Below are 21,328 nucleotides of genomic sequence, written 5' to 3' on the forward strand. Positions count from 1 at the left end.
TTGTGACCGTACTCAGCTGGGTATCCTTCTTTTGCATACTTACATGACTTGACATTCACAAATAATTTCCTGTCATTTGCATACTATAAGCATTCAGGCATTCAGGAAAGATTTAAGCTGCAAAAGGCCACGAACGCTTAATATGTTTGCCTTTCCTGTATCTTTTTTTGTCTCTTTCCTGTCCTTTAAGTACTAATTCAAGTCTACTGCATCTCTCTGCCATCAGTGGTCCCAAAAAACATGGAGCACACTCTATGGTGTTAACCGCATATCCTGAATAGCCACCAATGTGTTGATATTTTGGAGCTATTATCATATAATTTTGTGCAGAAATTAAACCATTGGTGTGCCCCTGATGAAGCCATTTATGTCCATCAGTTGTTGTCAAGCTGCTTTTTGGACTAAAATGTGTGGTGTTTGTGTTTATTTCCCAGATTGTAGTAACTGTGCAATTATTTCTGCACAGTCAAAACTTCTGAAATTAATAATGATGTCACAATTCATCATATATTATCTTCACCAAATGTCATCGTAATCCATCCAACTTTTGTTGAGATTTCCCTTCCAAAACTACAAATGTCATCCTCATGATTCATACTTGCAGATAAGCAAGAGTATGGCTAAATCCAATAGGATATTATTTCTCACTTATATTAACTTTCTGGAGTCAAGTTTAAACAGAACAGCAGCACAATGCTGAATTGTCCCGTGGGATGTTTGGGTAATTGATGTCTTACTTCTTATGGTAATGTTATGGCCCATATTTCCCACTGACAGTGAGGTGGTATTTACTCTAACTGCAGGACAACAGTTTTGTTTACTTAAGACACACAAAAGTGCACACACAGACACCAGGCTCTCCCAACTCTCAATGACAACCTCTCATAGTAATTATGTCTCACAAGGGTAACATTAAAAATGGCTCCTTCCTCCAGAGTAAGATTAAAATGAAACCTTGCCTTGTCAGTTTAAATGTAAATGCCATGTCATCAGACCTGATTTCCACTCCTACATGTAGTGGTATTTGAGCATACATTCCCATTGAATCTTGTGTTTTCTTTCAGCTTTTTCAGCCTTAGATGTGTTATTAGAACTCACAGCTAAAGGCCTTGAAGAGTACCAGAGCAGCCACTCCTGTATCTGGTCTGAATGCGTTGCCATGAAGAGGAATCCTGTTGCAAACTACGTATTCATAGGACATAAATCTGAATTTTTTTTCTGTCAGGTATAATTGTAAAATGCTAAAGAAAAAAAAAAATCTGAAAGCAACATGAAAGAAGAGAAATAAAGCACTGTGATTGAGGATTGTAAATAAGTACACAAAATTAGTTATTTTCATGATATATGAAAGCAGCTTTGATCAGACCAGAATATTACCTCAGAACATTAATGCTGCAAATGAATTCCATTGTGTCTCTTACTTACACAATTAAAAGTTCTCAGTGAGGAGAACAAATATAAACACATTCAGATTTCCTACAGTATATATTCTGTATGTCAGTTCATGTGTGGGAAATGGTGAATAAATGGCATGGTGCATACTAGTCAAACCAGATATAAATGATATCATAATGAAGAGAAAACCTATTTTAATTATGTAACACATATAGCATTCAACTTTTATGCATTTGAGTCCTGAATGAGAGCACAGTAAAACCAAAAGCAATCATAAAAGAGCAAAGCTCCTTTGATGTTCAGATGAAACAAATGTCTTTGTCTGAATCTCTGTGTCTCTGTCAGTCACACACACACACACACACTCGCACACACCCAAATGCAATGAATTTAAATTATTTACACTTTAGGGAAAGGTGAAGTTGTGTTGCATCTGATCACAAACACAGTCATGTATGAATAGGAAACAGCAACATGTTATGATTATCAAGCTGTTTAAATAGACAATATATATGTAATATCATACGTGTTAGTAGATATCAATATAGGTTGAGGCCAGATAGCTTATATGCCAACTGGTAGTGACATTAACTATGCCTCTGTTTCATTAACTTACCTGCTTCAGTAGCAAAAATGAACAGCCTAGAAACATGATAGATTAATTATTATTTAGAATAAATAAATATTTTGCCACAATACATGTTTGCTGGGTACTGTCCTTCTAACCCTAAAATAGCTGGCATTAGGTTCAATAATCTTCAAACTTTTTTTTTTTTTAATTACCGATCAGTACTTGCACTAAACAGCTTCTTATTCCATTAAACCAAGATAATGGCTCTTAATCATACCTGCGTTAAACTACACCTGCTGAATGAATGACTGAGAAGGGTTAGTTGGATGTTACCAAGGAAACTGACTCCATTTAGAATAGTTTTTTTTTACAGCTAGATATGCACTACTTTGATATATTCTTAAGCACCAGAGCCACAGAATTTTATTAGATTGAACACAATAGTTAGCATGCCCATAAAATCATGACTTTTCATGGTTTGTCTGAGGTCTTTTGCAGGGCTCATGATAGATTTCTTTGAGAATAAATTAACAAATTCTGTCTATGGCTTGTGCCTTTCATCAAGGGTTAGAGAGTTAATCATGTTATATATTATTTAGATGAGAAACGTAGTTGAATATCCCCCTTGTCCATATTGTAACATCATTCGTTTGTAATAGTTAATTTCCTCTGCGGTATCCTAAAAGCTTTTCAATGAGCCAACAGACACAATAGGCCAACTTCACGAAGATATACACCAGTCTGTAGTGTTATACCAGTCTTAGTATTAGATTATATCAGCTAGAATGAGTCATTTTAAGTCTCACACCCAACTGATGAGCAGTCTCAATGACATTTTGTACAACTGTAGTATTTACATTTTTTTTTATACATTCACCTATGCATTTCTAAATGTTTCTGATCTTTGTGCATCATTAAGACATTCAGAAGTAATTCACCTCAGCGAAAAGGAGTTTATGGTGTCTGAACATTTTAATGTCCTCTGGTTTGGCTGTTTTTTCTGTCTGTTTTGAAAGGGATGGACTCAGGTTTAGGTCAGACACAATTGCAATTAGGTGCACACATTAGGTGTGAAAGTTAATTGTACCAGAATCAGTATACAGCTGATGAAGATACAGGTCAACATTACTGCACTATTTTCAAACATAGAAGAGCACTACTCGCCATTGCCTGCAGATTTCAACACTCATCTCTGCATGAGAGACGAGGTTCGAAGGTAGGTGAGCATGTCAAGTGCCTTGCTTGTGTGTGCATTCAAAACAAAAGCAGCGGTAGTAAAGCCCATTTCTACTGTGTGTTGTGTGGATAATACTCGATGCATCCTTGTGTGAGGACCATAAACATGATGTGAATGTAGGTCTGTGGGAGACCTCAGAAGGGGGCAGTTGAACGTTGGCAAGGTATAAATCATTTTGGCCTAAAAGAAGGGGAAAGTATCTGACAAGTTTTTAAAAATCACTCAAAATCCTCTATAAGTGAAAAGGAATTAAAATAATTGTTGCATTTCTTTGTGTGCAGCATTTATTCAGTTAACTCTTCCTATCTGTCTACGCCCACATGAGCCTTTTTTTTTCATAATGAAAATCACAGTGGCTGCTGCCTGATTAATTAAGCACTAATTTCTAGAAGATTAAAGCCCTTACAATTAGCGATAGAAAAGAAGAAGAAAAAGGAGCCTATATTAAAATACATTTATTCATTAATAAGCCACTTAAACAAGACATGGGAATAAATCAGGAAATAAAACATTTAAGTCTCTAAATATGAGTGTTGGTGTGGTGCCCTCACTTGTGCATAATGTAAGACAAAATATGTTTAGATGCTGAGTAATGAAAGAAAAACCCAGATATAGACTTGTTACACATTATATTGGCATTTTTCCCTCGTGATGTAGTTTATGAAAGCAGAGGTTGTTGTGTATTTGAGATCCAAATTTCTGTGCGATAAAATGCCTACCTTTAGGTAAGAAAGGCAGTTAGAGAAATCTCAGGAAATGATTTATTCCTTTTAATGTTTTGTACGTTCTGTTGGAATGAGAAGCAAAGGTTGAATTGTAAAAAAGATAAACAAACGCTCTAAAGCATTTTCCCACTGGGTCAGCACAGCTCACACAAATGCTTTTAAATTTTCAAGCAATGAAATATGAATCATTCTTCACAGCCACATGGAAACAAACACCAGCGGGGAGTATATCTGCCAAAGCATGCACTGCTGTTTATGTGTGTGTGTGTCTTTACCGCACGGGTAATACACCCCACCCTACCCCCAAAGAAGATGAAACAAATGTGGTAATCAGTCTCTCGAGTATAAACTTGAAAAGTTGCTGATTTACAGTTTTTCACATCCGCATAGACATCCAGTGCAGAGCGCAATCACACCCGAGGTTGAAAAGAGGAATGAGAAAATTGTGCCACATATCCACCAAAAGCCCACACTCATTCCTCAAACTGTTAGAGAACTAAATGTAACCAAACATCTGATCCATTAAACAGTGCATACCAACAGAAATCAACACGTTGCACCAGTCATCACGAGCCATAACATGAAAAGCATAAAGAATAACTGGTGGCATTTCAAAGGCAGACGTGCCCTACAGAGACCATATGGAGACAGATTAAATAAAAATTTTGTTTCAGATTGATGCCACCGAAGTTGAATTTACAGTCTTTTGAATGACAATTAAATGCTTTCATAAGGATACAATTTGGCAAGCAGTTGTGTTAACTCTCAGCTGCAGAGTCAAATTTAGAAATAAATCCTTTAACATTCAACTTACTTTTCTGATCATGCCATATATAGTCCGAGCTCAGACATAAAAGGTTTGATATGAAACTCATACTGACATTATGAAGTTCATGCTCTCAATACAGAGAGTTTGAGCACACATATATTTGAACAGCTATTGTCTCTTTGAACGACGAGAGAGGAGAACAATCTGAGCCAGCTGCAGTTTTGGAAATCTGTCTTTAGCATGGGTGTGCTCGACAAAACATGCATCTATACATGATCAATATTCAGTTTAATGCCTCTTGCATAGATCTGTCACTGTTCTTTATACTGTATAGGCTTGACACAACAAGTCTGTCAATGCTTTTCATCCCATTGAAGAAAGTTATGAGCACTGTTAAGCAGATGAAAAATTATTTAAGGGTAAATCTACAATCTGGGCATCATGATAGAACACAGCCAAATTATTTGAAAATGGCAAATGTCCACACAAAATTTTACATTTAATAAATGTAAAGACAGTATTTCCACTATGTACACTCCAACGCAACACATAATACTAAAGACAAAAAAGGGGAGAAAAACCTTTTGCAACCCAACAGAATCAGCAGTGTCACAGTTTATGTTTTGATTACTGTTATGTTCAGGCTTTGTCACAGTTTATGTTTTCATAATCTTGTTTCAGGTCTTTGTCATGATTTTAGATTCAGTTTCTGGTCATGTTTTTTCCCCTGTCACTTAGTCTCACTCATGTCACCTGTTTCATTGTCACCAGCTGCATGTCATCACTAAACACTCCCTCCTCAGTATTTAGTCTCCTGGTTTTCTCTCATTCATTGCAGAATCCTCACCTTCCCTTCATGCCACAGTCATGTAGAAGTTAAGTCTGGGTTTGCATCATAGTGTTGTTTGTTAATCATAGTCTTGTTTCTTTCACAGTGCCACAGTCTTGTTTTTTCATGTTTAAGTATTTTTGATTATCCGGCTGTTAATTTTGATTATTCACTCATATTTGCTGGCTGTAGAGATGACAGAGGTAGGGATTTTTATGTGTCAGCTAGTTTCTTTTTGTACATGAGCATTTAATCTATTCTCTTATGCTTAAGCATAATAAGCCCAATAGCCCAATTCTATAAATTTGTTAATTAGCACATAGATGAGTGAATTAGTAATAAACAAATTGTGTTAAGCTGAGAACAATCTTTTAAACTGTGAATTGTTCACTTATCCAAGAACTTGATAATAATAGATAGCACTTTCAGGAGACACATTGTACTGAGTGCAGTGATTAAATGACTCCACCTGAACGGCATAACAGTCCAACAGGCTGATGAAGATGACGGTGGGTGACAGATGTAGAAAGACAGATTTTTAGGATACCTCATTACCACTTCACTCTGCTCAGCCAGTGTAAGGGCACAGGCTGAGGAGAGGAGCTATAATTTGGGTAATTTTGCTCTGCTTTTCTCCCCTTTCTTAATGACAATAATTATCTGTGGAAAACATCTGCAGATGTGTTGTCTCCTTCCTCTCTCCCCTCTTTCTTTGTCTGATCAATGTCTTTTCCTCACATCTATGTCTTAGTCACCCATGTGCCTTTTCTTCCTTCTTCTTCTCCTCCAGTCTTTTAATCTCACCCTCCTTCTGTCTGTGACTCATTGTCTTTTCTCCTAAATTAGCATTTCCCTCCATCTATTTCTATCAATCTCTCCGAATTATTAAGTCTAGCATTTAAACATGATATCCTGATCTACTCCTGTTGGTCAATTAAAGCATCTAGAAACCCAATGAATGAAAATCTGTTATGGATTTGATCACATTTTACATGCCATGATCCACCGCAGCTCCCAAAAGATAGTTATTGCTTCTGAAACCTTTTTCTTCAGTTTTAAACTCCCCTCTTAGCACATTGAAGTGTTTCTATTCACATTTGGAGTCAGGTGGAATAAGAAAACTGCCTGAAACTCTTACTCACCCCAGTGGTTTTTCCAGTCGACTGGCTGGTGATCCAACAATCTCCCCAAGAGTACAGAACACCTGACCCAAAAAGTCCTGGAGGGAAGGAGGGAGGGAACATTGAAAAGAAGAAAAGAAGGGCAGGATAGTAGATTTTAAGCACAAAGGCAACAAATCAGTCAGACAAAAAAAAATAACTTCCACTATTCTACTTTCACTTTAATCCGTGCAAATGCAAAATTCAAGCATCAATTTCTTCCAAAAAAATCTTGTTCAGTCATGCATATCCACATGGGCAAATCAAACTTAATCGTTTGGCTTGTGCATCAACAATTTTGTCGTGCTGTACATCGTACTTAGGTGTGACATCCTGTCTTAAATACTTAAAGGCTTTGGAGGAGGTAGAGATTATGTAGGTAAATTATATTTCCTCCTACGCTTGGCAGATAACTGTGCCTTTTGATAGGTTGGTGTGAAAAATTCACTACATGCTTCACAAACTCAAATCAAATCCAGTTTTGGTGCGAGAATGTAAAGATTTACTGAAGTCAAATGCCACCATTATGCAGAACAGAGTATGTGGTGCAAATAACTTAAATGATGACTTCTAATTAATTTCTTAGGATGACAAAATACAGGAATTAATGTGGTCTGCATCAGTCTCTATGACTTGATGTGATTCGTTGACACCTAAGAGATCATGAGCGTACTTTTTTCTTTTTTTTTTTAATCTGGTGCCATATATTGTAGTTTCTTGGTAGTGATGTCACTGTTCTGGGATGTATCACAATAAGGCACTTTAACCCAAAACCGTGGTATTTTCATGAAATCTAACTCAGTAATTTAGTTGTAATAGTTAACACAATAACAAACAAAATTAAAGGATAAAAACGGTTATTTGAAAATCAAATCAGGCTTCCAGAATCAAAGTTAGACCACTAATTACATTTTCAATGCACCAAACACTGATGTTGTTAGTCATTCTTAGGCATCACCTGACAAGATGCAGCTGTAAATCAGCTATAAAATATGCTAAAAGGGCTCCTAGTTAATTAAAATGTGACAGCAAGAAATCCTGACAGAGTGTCAGGTTGTGATGTCATTTATCGGAAACCTCAGTGAACCAGCACTATCTTATGCAACAAATGATTGAAACACTAACAATGTGCCTGTAATTTGCTAAAAACATTAGATTTTACCAAGTTAGGGGAATAAGCCAGCAATCAGGGTTTATCAAAGAATAACATCCACTGTTGTCAGACGCTGAACTTGCAGATCTGTCTGATCTATACCACATTCCACCACAAAACAAATTGTATACTGTCAAAATGTTTTAGCTCAACTTAGCTCAACAAAACAGAAATTTGGATATTTTACTCGCCAATGACAAAATCCTTGCTGCACACGAAGGCATACATGCACACCGAGTGACCGAGTGACACAGACTCCTGATTATGCCTCATATCTCATTGCCTGTATCCACTTTTTTTTCTCAGGAAACAGGTTTTGGGTTTTTACAGAATTTTCATAACAAACATAAATGGAAATCATGCACCTTCATGGAGAACCACGTCAATAGAAAGTCACAATTTTCTTTTTTCCCTCCATGAGTTGGCAGGCCCTAATTGCTCCCCCGTCACTATTGTGTCCTTCTCAGAATTAATCCACTGTTTGACCACAACCCACCTGTTGAATACTGCTGCTGTTTTAATGAATTAAAGAGGATAACAGGCAAATGGGAAAAGATGGAGGAATTCAAAACACCATGAACAGTGATAAGAAGCATTATTATGAACGATGTGGGGCACAGCAAAGACTTCTCTGAGAAAGAGTGACAGTTACAGTTACAATCATATCTTTTTTAGTATAATCTCTCAGTGTCACTCATTATTGATCTGTCATTTAGATCAATGTTTTGACAAGGCTTTCAAAGAATCTCAGATTGTATTTGTCTTTAGCATTACGAGGCAGTCCTAACCTGAGGTCTTTCATTTTGGCCGTAGCAGACAAGGCCTGCTAAATAATTCATCAGGCAGAACATGTCATGCATTTCAGAGAGTTTCTTCATTGTTTTGCCTTCTGTTTCCACTTCATGGTAAATCTCAACATCGTTGTTTACAAAACTGCTGAAAGACATAATGACTAAAACATTTTGCCCACTGAAGAGCTCTCACCGACAGCAACAGCAGTTTGTAGCTGCTCAAACTGCTTGCTTTGACTTTCAGCTGTTTTATTCTAACAAGTGACACCATCTTTCCCTCTCAGAGGCGAATTGTTAATGTGAGGCAGTGGGCATGCAGTGTCAGTGTGAGAGATATGCAGGGACCTACATTGAGTTCTGCGGGCTTCCAGAAAAGTTGGGCGGCAGCAGCAACAACAATGACAGCAACAACAATAACAACAGAGCACATCATATACCAAGACACAACACTACCATAAACCTAACACTCCTGGCGCTGTTCAAAGTGAGAGCAGAAAGACAGACATGCTGTGGCAGAACCAAAACCCAGAAGACGTCATGATTGAACTGAAGCAACTGATGGAAAAATGCAAACCCCCAATATCCAAATACTTCAAATAATCATCTGGAATGATTATTTTGGTTCCAAACTTTTGTCAATGCTTTTTGTCACGATAGTTTCTCAGTTTAATGAATAAAAGTCAACATACGGGATCCAAGTTAAACAAAATAATACTGCACAATGTATTTGTAATATATCACTTACAATGGAAACTAACAGGTAAAAGCATTGCATTGTAAAAGTTTTTTCAAAATGATTGTATGAAAAATTATTCCACGGTGCCTATCACTGCTCTGCTACTATAACTAAAAGGAGACAGTGGAAGGCTAACTAACTCATTAATTGCACATTTTCATAGTAATCAATATACCCAACTGCAAAAAATCTCAAACTAACTGTTGAGAGAAAAATAAACATTTGTATTTGGATGCTAAAGAAATAAAGGGTTTTGCTTTATTCCATTGAAAGAAAAGAATCAACATGCTACAGGCAACACCCAATTCAAACGTGCAGAAAACATGAAACGTTAACCCTCCAATGTTAATTCAAGTCAAACTCCGTCAAGCAATGTTTGTTTTTTCCCTTTTCAATGTACTTCCAGCCAGTAATTCAAATTTTAGTCAAGAATGGATTCCATTTTATCTGAGATTCAAGGTAAAAAAGGAGTATTCATTGTATGTGCTCTCACATGTTTGGATAGGTCTGGGCTCTTGGAGTCCACATCATACCTAAAAGGGAAAGAAATAAAAGCATAAAAGCCATTTTTACTTGACAAATAAAATATGAGACCCTATAGTTGTAACATTTTGACGAATGCTCTTCAAGAAACTTTTTTTTAAATGAATCCTGATAAACTGGATGATTCGGGAGGAAAAGGGATGTTCCATCTGTATAGTACACCTTTTTGGGGGCTTTTTATCTGTTTATCTTTCCTTAATTTTAATTTCTTTAAAGGTAAAAAACACGATGTCATAAACAAGCACAACAATACGGTGATAACTGTGGAAAGGTAGACTGAAATCCAATAAAAGCAGGTGAAAGAAAGATGACAAAATAAAAAACAACAAGATCATATTTTAATATGCTCTATTGAAAATCAGTGTGTGATAAGGTGGGAGGACACCATGCGAGAAAATGAAACAAATGTGACTGAGGGCGAGATGAAAAGAGTCTAGATCTGGGGAAGGGTTCAACAAGACCTTTTTCCCTCTGAGGTGGTCCTCGTCTGATTTGCATGTCAATGTAATGCAGTGAAAGTGGGGGAAATGGAGCATATGCGATGTACCAAGATTAAACCTCTGATGAAACAATGGATCCCGCTCACCTCTTAAAACGATACAAATACAGAGTAATATTATCAGTCAAAGCCCATAATAATGTGTTGTTGCTGCTGATGATGGACCCCACCATCATCATTGTTTCTGCCTCTTGGACTGAATAGCAAGATCTAATTAGAGAAGGTGCTGCTGTTTACAGAGCATGATGGAATGAATGAGAAGGAAATAAACATAGGCTGTGTGTTTAATTCTTGTGTTACTCTCAACTGAAATTAACTTCTACCAAACAGCAGCAAAAATTACAGCCAGAGCTGGAAAAATAATGGCATTTTGTTTTGGAATGCCGTAACTTTCAGAAAACAATCTAGATGGACAGAAAATCCCAGATGACAGGCAAAAAAAAAGGTAATGACAGTGCTCAAAATAAAGACTGACACCTATTAACAAATCAGGTGGCCCTACTGTTAAGCTCTACCATCCTAGTTACTGTTGTCAAGTGTGTCGTGCTTTTCCTTCTGCCAAGGCGTGTAAGTTTTGTTTTGTCTTCTCTAACAAAAGCTTCTGAGCTGTAGACAAGTTGACTGATATCATGGGACAATACTTGTCAAGAATATAATAGCTGTATGGCTATCGGCATAAATGTGCATACACTACTAACAATATGTATGTATTTTCTTGATGTTTAATGTCTCAAACTTTTATGTTTGAGGACAGAAAGCCTTATTAAGAGGTCTTTAGTACTGTAAGTGCACATTAGCTATGTGCATGTTATTATGGAAAAAACTGCAGCTAAATCTACAAGTCCCAAGCGAAAGCAAATATACAGTTTATTAGCTCAAATGTAACATTTGGATGGATTGTATTATCATAAAAAGTGCACTATTCATGTCATATTTCATTTTCAATGCTTCAGTTTCACAAGCACATAAATAAAATACTACTGTTTCTTCAATGTACAGAAGCTGAGAGAGGCCATCATTCTCTCGTGATCATGAGTAAATTATCGGATTATCTCGAGATACCACTGAAAACAGATAAATTTATGTTTTATCTCAAAATGATGAGGCTAGTTCTCTCAAGACGATGGGTTAATATGTTTTCCCATCCCATTTTCCCAATCAAACAGTTTGATCGCCTGTAGGGCAGATTGTGGCTGAAGTGGAGCAAATTTGTGTATAATATTATCAATGCAGAAACAAGTGCAAGTGCCTGACATTTACTAACATCAGCAGAAAAACAGAAGCAAACAGAATTACACATGCATGCTTTGACTTGATATAAAATATCCTCCCTGACAGTCCTGGCAGCGATAATCAAAGATTCCAATAGTTGTTAACACAAGATCCTCTCATGTTCAATGCACCCAGTGATCTTGAGACAACAAAATGCAGGTTTCTCAGAGAAAAGAAAAAAAGATAAATTCTTATCACGCTAAAATTAGCTTTGTTATCTTGAGATAACAAAATTATACATTTATGATCTTGAGATAATGGCATCAAAATGAATAATTGCAAGCAAGGCCACTCTCAGCTTCGTACGTTTGAGGCTTCACAAACCTTCACCTTTTTCTAAAATCAAGCCAGTTTGGTGCCTAAATGTAATCCATTTTAACACACATACTGTCTACCACGAAGTCATGCTGCTGTAAGAGACGCAGTGTGCAATGTGGCACTAAAATATGCAAGGTCTTTCCTAAAAAGAGATGTATCCTGCTTCCCCATACCATCACTGAAGGAGGCTTTTGAACTTAGCACTGGTAGCAACCCAGAAGTCCCTCTCCTCTTTAGTGTGGAAGATGCAGTGTCAATGATTTCCAAAAATACTTTTCCTTCTGACTCTGCTTTAGTGTGTTAAACATAAAGGCAGTGAATCCTTTTTTTAGATTTTAGATTACAAAAAACTTGAAGTAAAATCAGCTTGTAATGTGATATATTGAACTAAAAACTTTTCAACAGTCCAAAATATTCTTAAACTAAACTAAACTAAACTCACATGGGCTTACATTGAATAAGGTTTTTCTAACCCTACATGAGTAGGTTGTACTGCCTTAACTTGACCCAGTGGTTCTGGAGTTTGAACAAAATGTTTTCATACTAAACTTACTGTAAAAGCAGCGAAAATCAGCACAGAACACAGAGAATGATGGACAGAGGGCACTAGGGGTGATGATTCAAGAGCACTCACAAGTCAAAGCGAAGGTTCTGCTTTTCCTCAAAAAAGTAGTCCAAGATGTACTTTCTTACAAAGTCTGGGTTGAGGGTGTTGTCGATCACCTCTGTCCGGCCAAACTGTGGAGGGCAAGACACAGATTTAGGTCAGGAGAGAAGAATGACGAAAGGAGAAGCAAGAAAACAAAACACTTATAAATAAACAAATACTATATCAAAGAAATATATAATATAAACAAATATAGTGATGTTCTCTGCTTGCTCTTGAACCATTCTCTGCATTTTTACTCTGCCTCAGACTGATAACTTAACATAAGCCTGATTAATGGTTCTGATTTCACATGCTGCGGCTGTGCATAGGAAGTTGAGTGTGTTTCCCGGTTCCTTGATCTTTATCCCCACGCTCACATTAATTACAGCAGGATAACCGACTCATTAACCCCACATAGGGGAAGAGATAAAGTAAGGGATGAGGAAAAGGTGTATGCAGAGAATCAAGACAGGCAGACTGAAAGAGAAAAAGAGACAAGGAATTAAAACTGTATGAAAAGCAGGCATACGAAAAGGGTGATGTAGTTGTGTGTGTGTGTCTGTGTGTGTGTTGGGGGGGGAGAAAGGGAGTTGGAAGGATGGGAGTGGGAAAAGAGTAGGAAGAGAAGAGGAGGAGTAAAGTAGTGATTAAGGCTTTCTAATTAGTGAGATTCTCACTCCCAGGGTGCCAAGAAATATGCCGGAGAAAGACTAGCAAACACCCAGAAACACCACATGCATTAACTGTACAATAAGCAGATTAAGACTTTCAGATATGGCAAACAGTACATACATAAATCAGTCTCTCCCCATTGGATTTGGATTTAATCAAATACTCCTTCAAAAGAAAGACTTAAGAAAGAAAGGTTTAATTCTTGCGGAGTGTATATGGGATTGCACCTTAATGATGGCAGTTTGGTTGCTTTGGAATTAAATCAAACAGGGACACTTGCCAGGTGTGTGCAGGTGAGACAACAGGCAGATTGTTATCCTATTTAACTTTTTCCCATTTGTCTGTGTAATCAAGTGAACAATAATGCCTGTGACCATATCATACGCTAACATTTTTCCACATCACAGCTGTTTCAGACTATTGCTATTGGCAGTTCCTCCAGACATGAAACAAATGTTTTCAGGGGCAAACGGTGCTAAGCACAGCCACTCATCTTGAGTAAAATCAAGAATGTTCATTATCAGTTTTCTGTATTTCACCAAGTTTTGGCCAATTAGATAAAAAGCATTGTGGCACATATCTTCAAGTACCATCAAATATCTTTAAAAACATTTTTTTTGTTGTGTTCGTCCTGAACAACTTTGAACTCAATTACTTTTTCGACCACTTTTTCTCAAGTTATTGAAGACAGGTTCTGTAGGATATAACAGTAAAATAAGCAAATAGAGAGGATTGTGCACTTGTGGTAACAAAATGACAACAGAAATGATACCAAATCATTCACTTCAGCATTGTTGAACACCTTATTCCAAGGCATATCAACTTAATCACTGTATACTTTATTCTTACATCAGCGAGGGAGAAAAGTAGAGGGAAAGGTTACTGATATTGAGTCTGTGCAGCACCCAGAATTTCCAAGAGACCCGGAGGTGTTGATGAGGCTGTGAGCACATGTTAGTAAAGAGGCGGGTGGCAAAGATGAGCTCCGTAATGCGATTTCCCCGCTGAGTGGAAGAGACAATACTGTGCAGCAGAGTTCATTAGATGCTTCTGGGCTGCTGGAGTTGGCTAATGAGAATCTGGCATGAATTCCCTGACCGGCACCCTCGATACTTTCGCGCACACACACACACGCAGCAGCTCATACAGATACATTGTGCATGTGATGAACTGAACTCTTCCGTCAACAACTAGACATATAGTGTCTGATATTGAAATGTGAACATGTCCCCAAAACAGAGTCACTGCAAGTGAGAGCAAGCATTCATGAAGGCTCTAGCAAAGGAGAGGGATACCGAGATGAGAGGCTAATCCTCTTCTGTCTGTGATTTTTCTGTCCAAAACCTGACCGAGATTTCATTATCTTCTTCCCTGGAGCACACACAAAGCACGGCTGGGTATTAGTGCCATCCAAATGTCTTGTAGCTCTTTGGCCAATATGGGTTGTTGGTCTCCACGCGACATGTTCAGTAGATGGTAACATGGTGCTATCATAATGAGCTTGGTAGTGTCTTGTGTTTTCACAGATAGAGGTAAATGACACTAAAGTGCATTAGTGTGAGACTGAGCTTTTCTTTCTGCTTTGGCCTTCAGTGAAAAGCACTGGGGTGTGTTTAACAATTGCCAAATGCCAGTGAAGAGATAAACATATTAAAACACAAAGAGCAATGAGCAACTTCCCAGGAGAGACAAATTTAAAGGTATTAAGCCATTGAAAGGAGAAAATGCCAAATTACCACACGGAGCAATGCATTCCATACAAATGCATGTTTCTGGCTTAATGGCAAAAGGAATTCCAGGGTTTGTTAGAGCTTTGAGCTAGAGAATATCTTAACATATATACACACGGAGGCAGCCCACATATATGAGGGATTGTCAGGGAAGTCATTCAGAATTAGCACGTGTACACACATTTGAAACTAAACTCGCTCAAATACCCCACTAAAAACCTTGCACACATATTAGGAAAACTCTCTCACATATGCAGCTGAAATGTTCCTACACAAACAAGTAAAAAGCCCTACAACTGAAAAAAAAACTATTGAAAAGCTTACAAGTGAAATGTACACAAATGAAATAATATTCCTCTCACATACAAATCCATTTACTCCCTGGGGGGTTCTCACAAACACAAAGAAACATTTCGCTACAAATAATACTGAAATATTCTAAGAGAATTTCAGTATGAATATTGTACATATGTATGAAATGCAACATATTGTGTGTGTTTATCTGAAAATAGGGATTTTGAGTGATCTCTTCAATAAAACTACCAATATGTTGCTGTTGAGCCAGCCGCCATTAAAATCTACCTGATCTAACCAGCTGCTCCCGAATTTTTAGTACATATGCATATAAAGGATTAAAAAGTCGCGACTTCTAATGCTGATCAATTTAAACGACATGTTGAATTGAGGAATATTCTAAACCTTTTATATTCTACTTAGCTGTTTGGCAGAGCACATTTGAATCGCTACAGTTTATCAAGAAATTTGTGTGAGTAAAACTGACTTCTGCCTGTTTAGATATGTAGACCATTACTCTCACTGGCGTACCACAGACACTGATGTGTCAATACTTTTTCCTGCATGGCAAATAAATAGTTATCTTTTATCTTTTTTTTCATCACTTATTTACCTACACACGTACAACTTTTATGTCGAAGAATGCTGTGTATATCTAAGCCTTTATTGCTCAAATGAGGACAGGGTCCGTTTTAGTTATATTTGTCAAAGACTTGTTTTTTTCTGGTATTTTTCATCTGGTCTCTAATTGAATTCTTTTTTCTCTAAATTTTTTACTTGTTTTCATTTTTCATGTTGTTTGGAACTAAAGAAATATTTTTCGTGGGGGCTTCTTTTATAGTTTCTACTGTTTTTATGCTTTAATTCCATTAAATCAGGCTACATTTATTTTGTAAGAAAAGTGAGATGCAAATTAATTCTGGTTGATAAAACAGGAGTTTGGATGCAACTCCAGTTCTATGAATATATGAATAGCTCTCTGAAGGCCTTCACTTCCTGCTATGTGGGGCGGCAAGACCTTCTGTCATGGCCAAGAGTTGGCCAAAGGTAGCCATGGCCACCACCTTCGTAAATCTGGCCACCCCTTAACAAAAGAAAATTGTCAGCAGCAATGTAGGCTCTGTTCTGGACATTACCAATCGTGTTATCAACCATGTATTCAACTCATGCATCAATATCAGAAAATGACTTCCAAACAATAAAGAAGGTGTTGAATCCCACCCTCTGATGTTAAGTTACACTTCAGGCTCCCTGAAAAAGTGGGTAATCGATAGCTCAAAACCTTCTTACACCATCATTTACTATCAAAAGACACCCACATGAGAAGAATATAAAAGAGCACCAGGGGAGCTATGTGTGAGAAAGCAGACCATCCTCTCTGCTTGGTTCATCTCAAAATAAATATTTCTCCCATCCATCTTTTGTTGCAGCAGCACTCTGCATTCACCCTAAAAGAAATTGACCTGTTTGTCAACAATGTTTGGTATGAAGGCTCTATACATATCCTTTCTGGTGGCATCACAATATACGCCAAACTACATGACACACTGTATGCTGTCATAATATATGCAATATATGATATATATAATACACAACATACCCTGGCCTGTCATGAACTAACCTGTAAAAGCATGCTCAGTATGTACAGGAGAATGTTCGACTGAAACTCTGTGAGGTTGAGGATTCCCCTCACAAATGTTGCCATTATAGAATAGGTAATCAGCATAGTTACGTGCAAAGTTGAGTCAAGCAATAGTTAAAGCTTGACTGCGCCATCTAACTGAACAGCCTGACTCTGAAAAAAAACAAACATACGCTTCATCAAAAACTCTATGACCCCAGCTTGACTGGGAAGCTACAGGGTCCTGTCAGAAAATGTTATTTAAAACTCTCTGATGAATCACCTGTTTGGCTTTGCTTATTCAGTCGTTAGTGTTCAATCTAGCTCACCAAACAAGACCAGAAGCTGCATTCAACACCCACCACTTCTTGATAATCTGATTATAGATTTGATAGTTTATCTCCACGAGGAGATTGATTCAAATATTTATTGGTGAAGCGGACAGTAAGGAATAATTTGAGAAATGCTCATTATATACAATTTCTTATGCACTTCACTGATTAAACAGCCTACAATGTACCTATAAAAAGAAATGGGAAGTACGGTAAAGAATTTATGATACAAGGGCCTTTAAATACACGTAAGTCTATGTGTTAATTATATACACACTAGTTCAATAACATTTGAATGAAAGCGCCCACACAGCCATCTGTGTGTGTGGGTGAACATAAGAACAGCAGATACGGGTAGTGTAACTGTATAAATAAATACTTGGATATATATATATACATATTTCATTAGATTCCACCGTGATGTGACCTATTGAATTTCTACAATAGAAAACTTGTGTCTTTTCAGTAATTTAGTCAATTGTGAGGTTTTAGACACCTGTGAATGCTACAGCTGTTGTAGTGGGAACATAATAAATTTATACTACATACATACCATATATTTGTGTACTATAATTCAGGTGATAATCCTTTCTGGGAATTGAACAGTGGCACTGCCCCTTTTTGTTAGAGGAAAACAGCTCATCCTTGTACATCTGTCATGGTTAATACCCAAAGCTTCTGTTGCCTCCACTGAGACTGTGTTCAATAAAAATATACCGCCCACTGTCAAACTTTGAATTTATCCCTTTTTTCTAGGTTTTCGAACAATCTTTCTCTGATTAAATCATATTTGAAAATCCTAAATAATACCAATCATTTCTTAATTGACTTATTTACTATTTAATGTAATAATATAAATCACACAAAGTGATCTGATAAAGAAAAAAACTGTCTTTGCTCTTTATTCTCACCCCCAGTTGGTTCCTTCTGAAAACATAAATTCTCAAAAGCAGGTCACAATTGTACATTGTGTCGGTGTCACTGGAACAAAGCAGCACTATTCCAAAATTTAGACTTTGTGTGCTAGTCAGTATTTATGACCAAGGGATGACTACTAACTAAAATCATCGACAGCTTTTGCAGTGTAGGTAACATTCACTAAGAGCAACACTGTGGCTTTTTTTGCATTTCTAATAGGTTTTGGACAATAATGGACGGTAACAACATGAGAAGTAAACAATATTGCAGACACACTTCACTAAACAAAGGTCATTTTCAGCTTCATTATCAGATTATCATTGACATTTGCAATGTTTGATGATTCCTGACTAATTCAGTGGACAGTCTGCATCCACACAATCAAGTGATAATTCTGACATTATTTCTATTCTTTTATTTCTATTTGTGAAGGAAATCTAGGTTAGTTTTAATTAGGACTACAGTATATCTAGTAGTCCTGACTAAAGCTCTAATAAATCGTTTATTTGTGCACAATTCAAAATTGATTTTATTGATTTGCTTTCTGGTAGATCAGAATTGAGTTTACCACTCCATCAACACAGCTGCTTTTTGTTGATGCACAAACAATGGTCAGATGATAAGAGAGAAACTGTTATGCTGAATTCAAAACATAAACCAAGCACGGCACAGTGAGCGTTAGATCAATCCCGCCCTAGTTTGCTGCTCAACATGATGATCATCCTATTGTAAGCGTTTTTCTTTATTATTCATTTTTCTTTTCTTTTAGTTTTAAGCATTCAGTTAGGTAATGTTTTCATGACAGTTTCAGAAAACTGATAGCTGAGTAGCTTTAATGAATTCATAACACTATCTATTGGCTGCGTGCTCTCAGTAAAAATAAAAAAAGCAGAAGAAATTAAATGTCTTATCCAGAGCGATACAGCTTATTAAGACAGAAGTCCTCTCTTACTTTTTATTCAAATGAATATGTGGGAGTGTGTTTTTTGTGTGCATGCTCACCTCTCTCCACTGTTTGGTTTCAACACCTTGCGTATAGAGTACGCACACTGTGAAAAAAGTACCAGACAGGGAAATCAAAAGATGAAACAAAAACAAAAATTGAGAGCCGGAGAGAGAGAAAAAAACAAAGACAGAATCAGAAAAGCACAAGGAAATTCAACAGCAAATCATTGAAAGAGTTTTAGCTCTAGTACAGCGAACTAACAAGCAATACTGTCCACAAAACTGAAAAAGCAACAAAGCATAGAGAACAAAAGGCAACACTTGGGCCTGATAGTATTGGAAAAAGTGTTAAGAGGAATACAAACACTAAAGTATCTCCAACATACTTACTTGGATCTGACTTTGAGAATGTGTCTTTATCCAGCAAATTTCTGGAAAATAAAGAAGAAAGACAAGTGTTACTCATGCTGATAAAGTGTTGTGCTCTGAGCCTGGAGGGATGTAGTCCAAATCAAATATCTATTTTTTTTACCTTGGGGAAAGTATTCGATTTGGAATTATTAAAGATATGATGTTTACATTATTTGCTGCCATTTGTTTTGGTTTTTTTTAATTATAAATTGAACCATATACTATTTTCTGCACCTTTTATTTGTACTCTTAATGCCTTTGATTATGTTATTTCATTTACTTGTATTGTTATTGCACTGCCACTGCATGATCAACAATCTATTTATTTTTTTGTCTTTGCATTAATAGCATGAACTTAATTCATTCAAATCCTGTGCACTTGATATAATGTTAGAATGTTAGAAATTGGTGAAAGCTGTTATTCGTTAACAGAAAGAATAGTTGTTTTTCATTTAGCTGGAATTTAGATAAAGTATTTCTTGTTTAATTTGTGGGTTATGGTAACACTTTCATCTTTTTGTTCTATTCATTCTCTTCATGCTATTTCAAACTAATTGAATATGCAAATGTTTTATCTGTTGAGTGACTGCCGAGCTCTTCCTCTCATCCTAGAGTATTCAACATAAAAAAAAACTAACAAAAAAACAAAACACTTTTCAAACAACTGGAGGAAATGGGGGGTGGAAAGGCAGCAACACAACTTTGAATAAATCAGATATTCTCCAGTGTGTAACAGGGGAAGAACAAACAACAGACCATCATACTGGCAGACTTTCACATGGGCAGTTTTGTCTCTTATTAAACTAGCACAAGTGTTTTCAATGAGTTGAATGGACCACTGTTCAGGTTGAATGTGGAGAATCATAGCTCTGATTACAATAAAGTTCCAAATACAATTTTTAAAAATTTCAGCCCTTCACAAACAATTTATTTGACTGAAAATAGCACAAAAAACAACATATTGAGTGTTAAAACTGAGACCGCCTATTGTGTCCAAAAAAAAAAGAATGTTTGTCTACAATTTGAAGCCTTGGACATACTTCAAATAAATTGGAACAGGGCCGTGTTTATAGTGTCATATTAACTCTTCCTCTCTCAACACTGTGTAGGAATGTACAAAACTGAAAAGTTTATTTACAGTAATTCAGTGTGCATTCCCCTCCTTGTTCTTTGCCTGTTGTGAAATGCAGTATTCAGTAATGGTAAATACATAGTTAGGTTAAGAGATATGTCATGATTTGGCCTAAATCACAACGTTGGTGATGTTAGTGGAGCCTTAATGTCATAGTTGCAAATTTGGGACATTTTGTGCTTGTTTGTGCATGAATTTAAAAGACCAACACTTAATTTCAGTTGGGAACAGGGCACAAACAGTAGCTTATCCTGTTAAATTCCAGCTGAAATTGCATTTAGACACCTATTTCAGTAGTAAAATATGACTTTTTTTACGTATTGCATTTTTTTAAGGATCCATTCTCAAATGAATAAATCTTTGTCTGTGGAATTGTTGGTGTTGGTGTTGCAGACATGGAAAGAGAGTAAACAGAGCTTCAGGCCACAGGCTGACAGTGCCTTATTATCATTGCTGACCGCATCAGTATCTGAGCAGATCGAAGTGACACTTAAGGGAAGGTTTACATGCTGTTTGAAGTGCCTGTAGCTTAGCAGGTAATTACCTTTTAAAACTGTGTTCCTTGAAGGCCAATATCATATAAGTGTACATGAGGGCACCAGACTCTTGTGCTGGAATGATTAAAT

At 36.8% G+C, this 21,328-nt stretch overlaps 1 protein-coding gene across 2 annotated transcripts in view; it reads right to left on the reverse strand.

The window, feature by feature from the left end:
* cpne5b (copine Vb) overlaps positions 1-21,328 on the reverse strand; it is a 119,696-nt gene that overhangs the window by 73,477 nt on the left and 24,891 nt on the right. The window contains exons 3-8 of one of the 2 annotated variants that reach the window (XM_072382480.1): positions 19,550-19,590; positions 19,217-19,263; positions 12,633-12,736; positions 9,860-9,899; positions 8,980-8,994; positions 6,669-6,745 (exon numbers count right to left, since the gene is read on the reverse strand). In XM_072382480.1, coding sequence (XP_072238581.1) covers positions 6,669-6,745; positions 8,980-8,994; positions 9,860-9,899; positions 12,633-12,736; positions 19,217-19,263; positions 19,550-19,590 — 324 coding nt within the window. The remainder of the gene's footprint in view (positions 1-6,668; positions 6,746-8,979; positions 8,995-9,859; positions 9,900-12,632; positions 12,737-19,216; positions 19,264-19,549; positions 19,591-21,328) is intronic. The other variant, XM_072382481.1, reaches the window with a different exon arrangement.

The sequence above is a fragment of the Leuresthes tenuis genome, unplaced genomic scaffold, assembly GCF_036924035.1.
Source record: "Leuresthes tenuis unplaced genomic scaffold, fLeuTen1.0.hap1 SCAF_3, whole genome shotgun sequence".
NCBI lineage: Eukaryota > Metazoa > Chordata > Actinopteri > Atheriniformes > Atherinopsidae > Leuresthes > Leuresthes tenuis.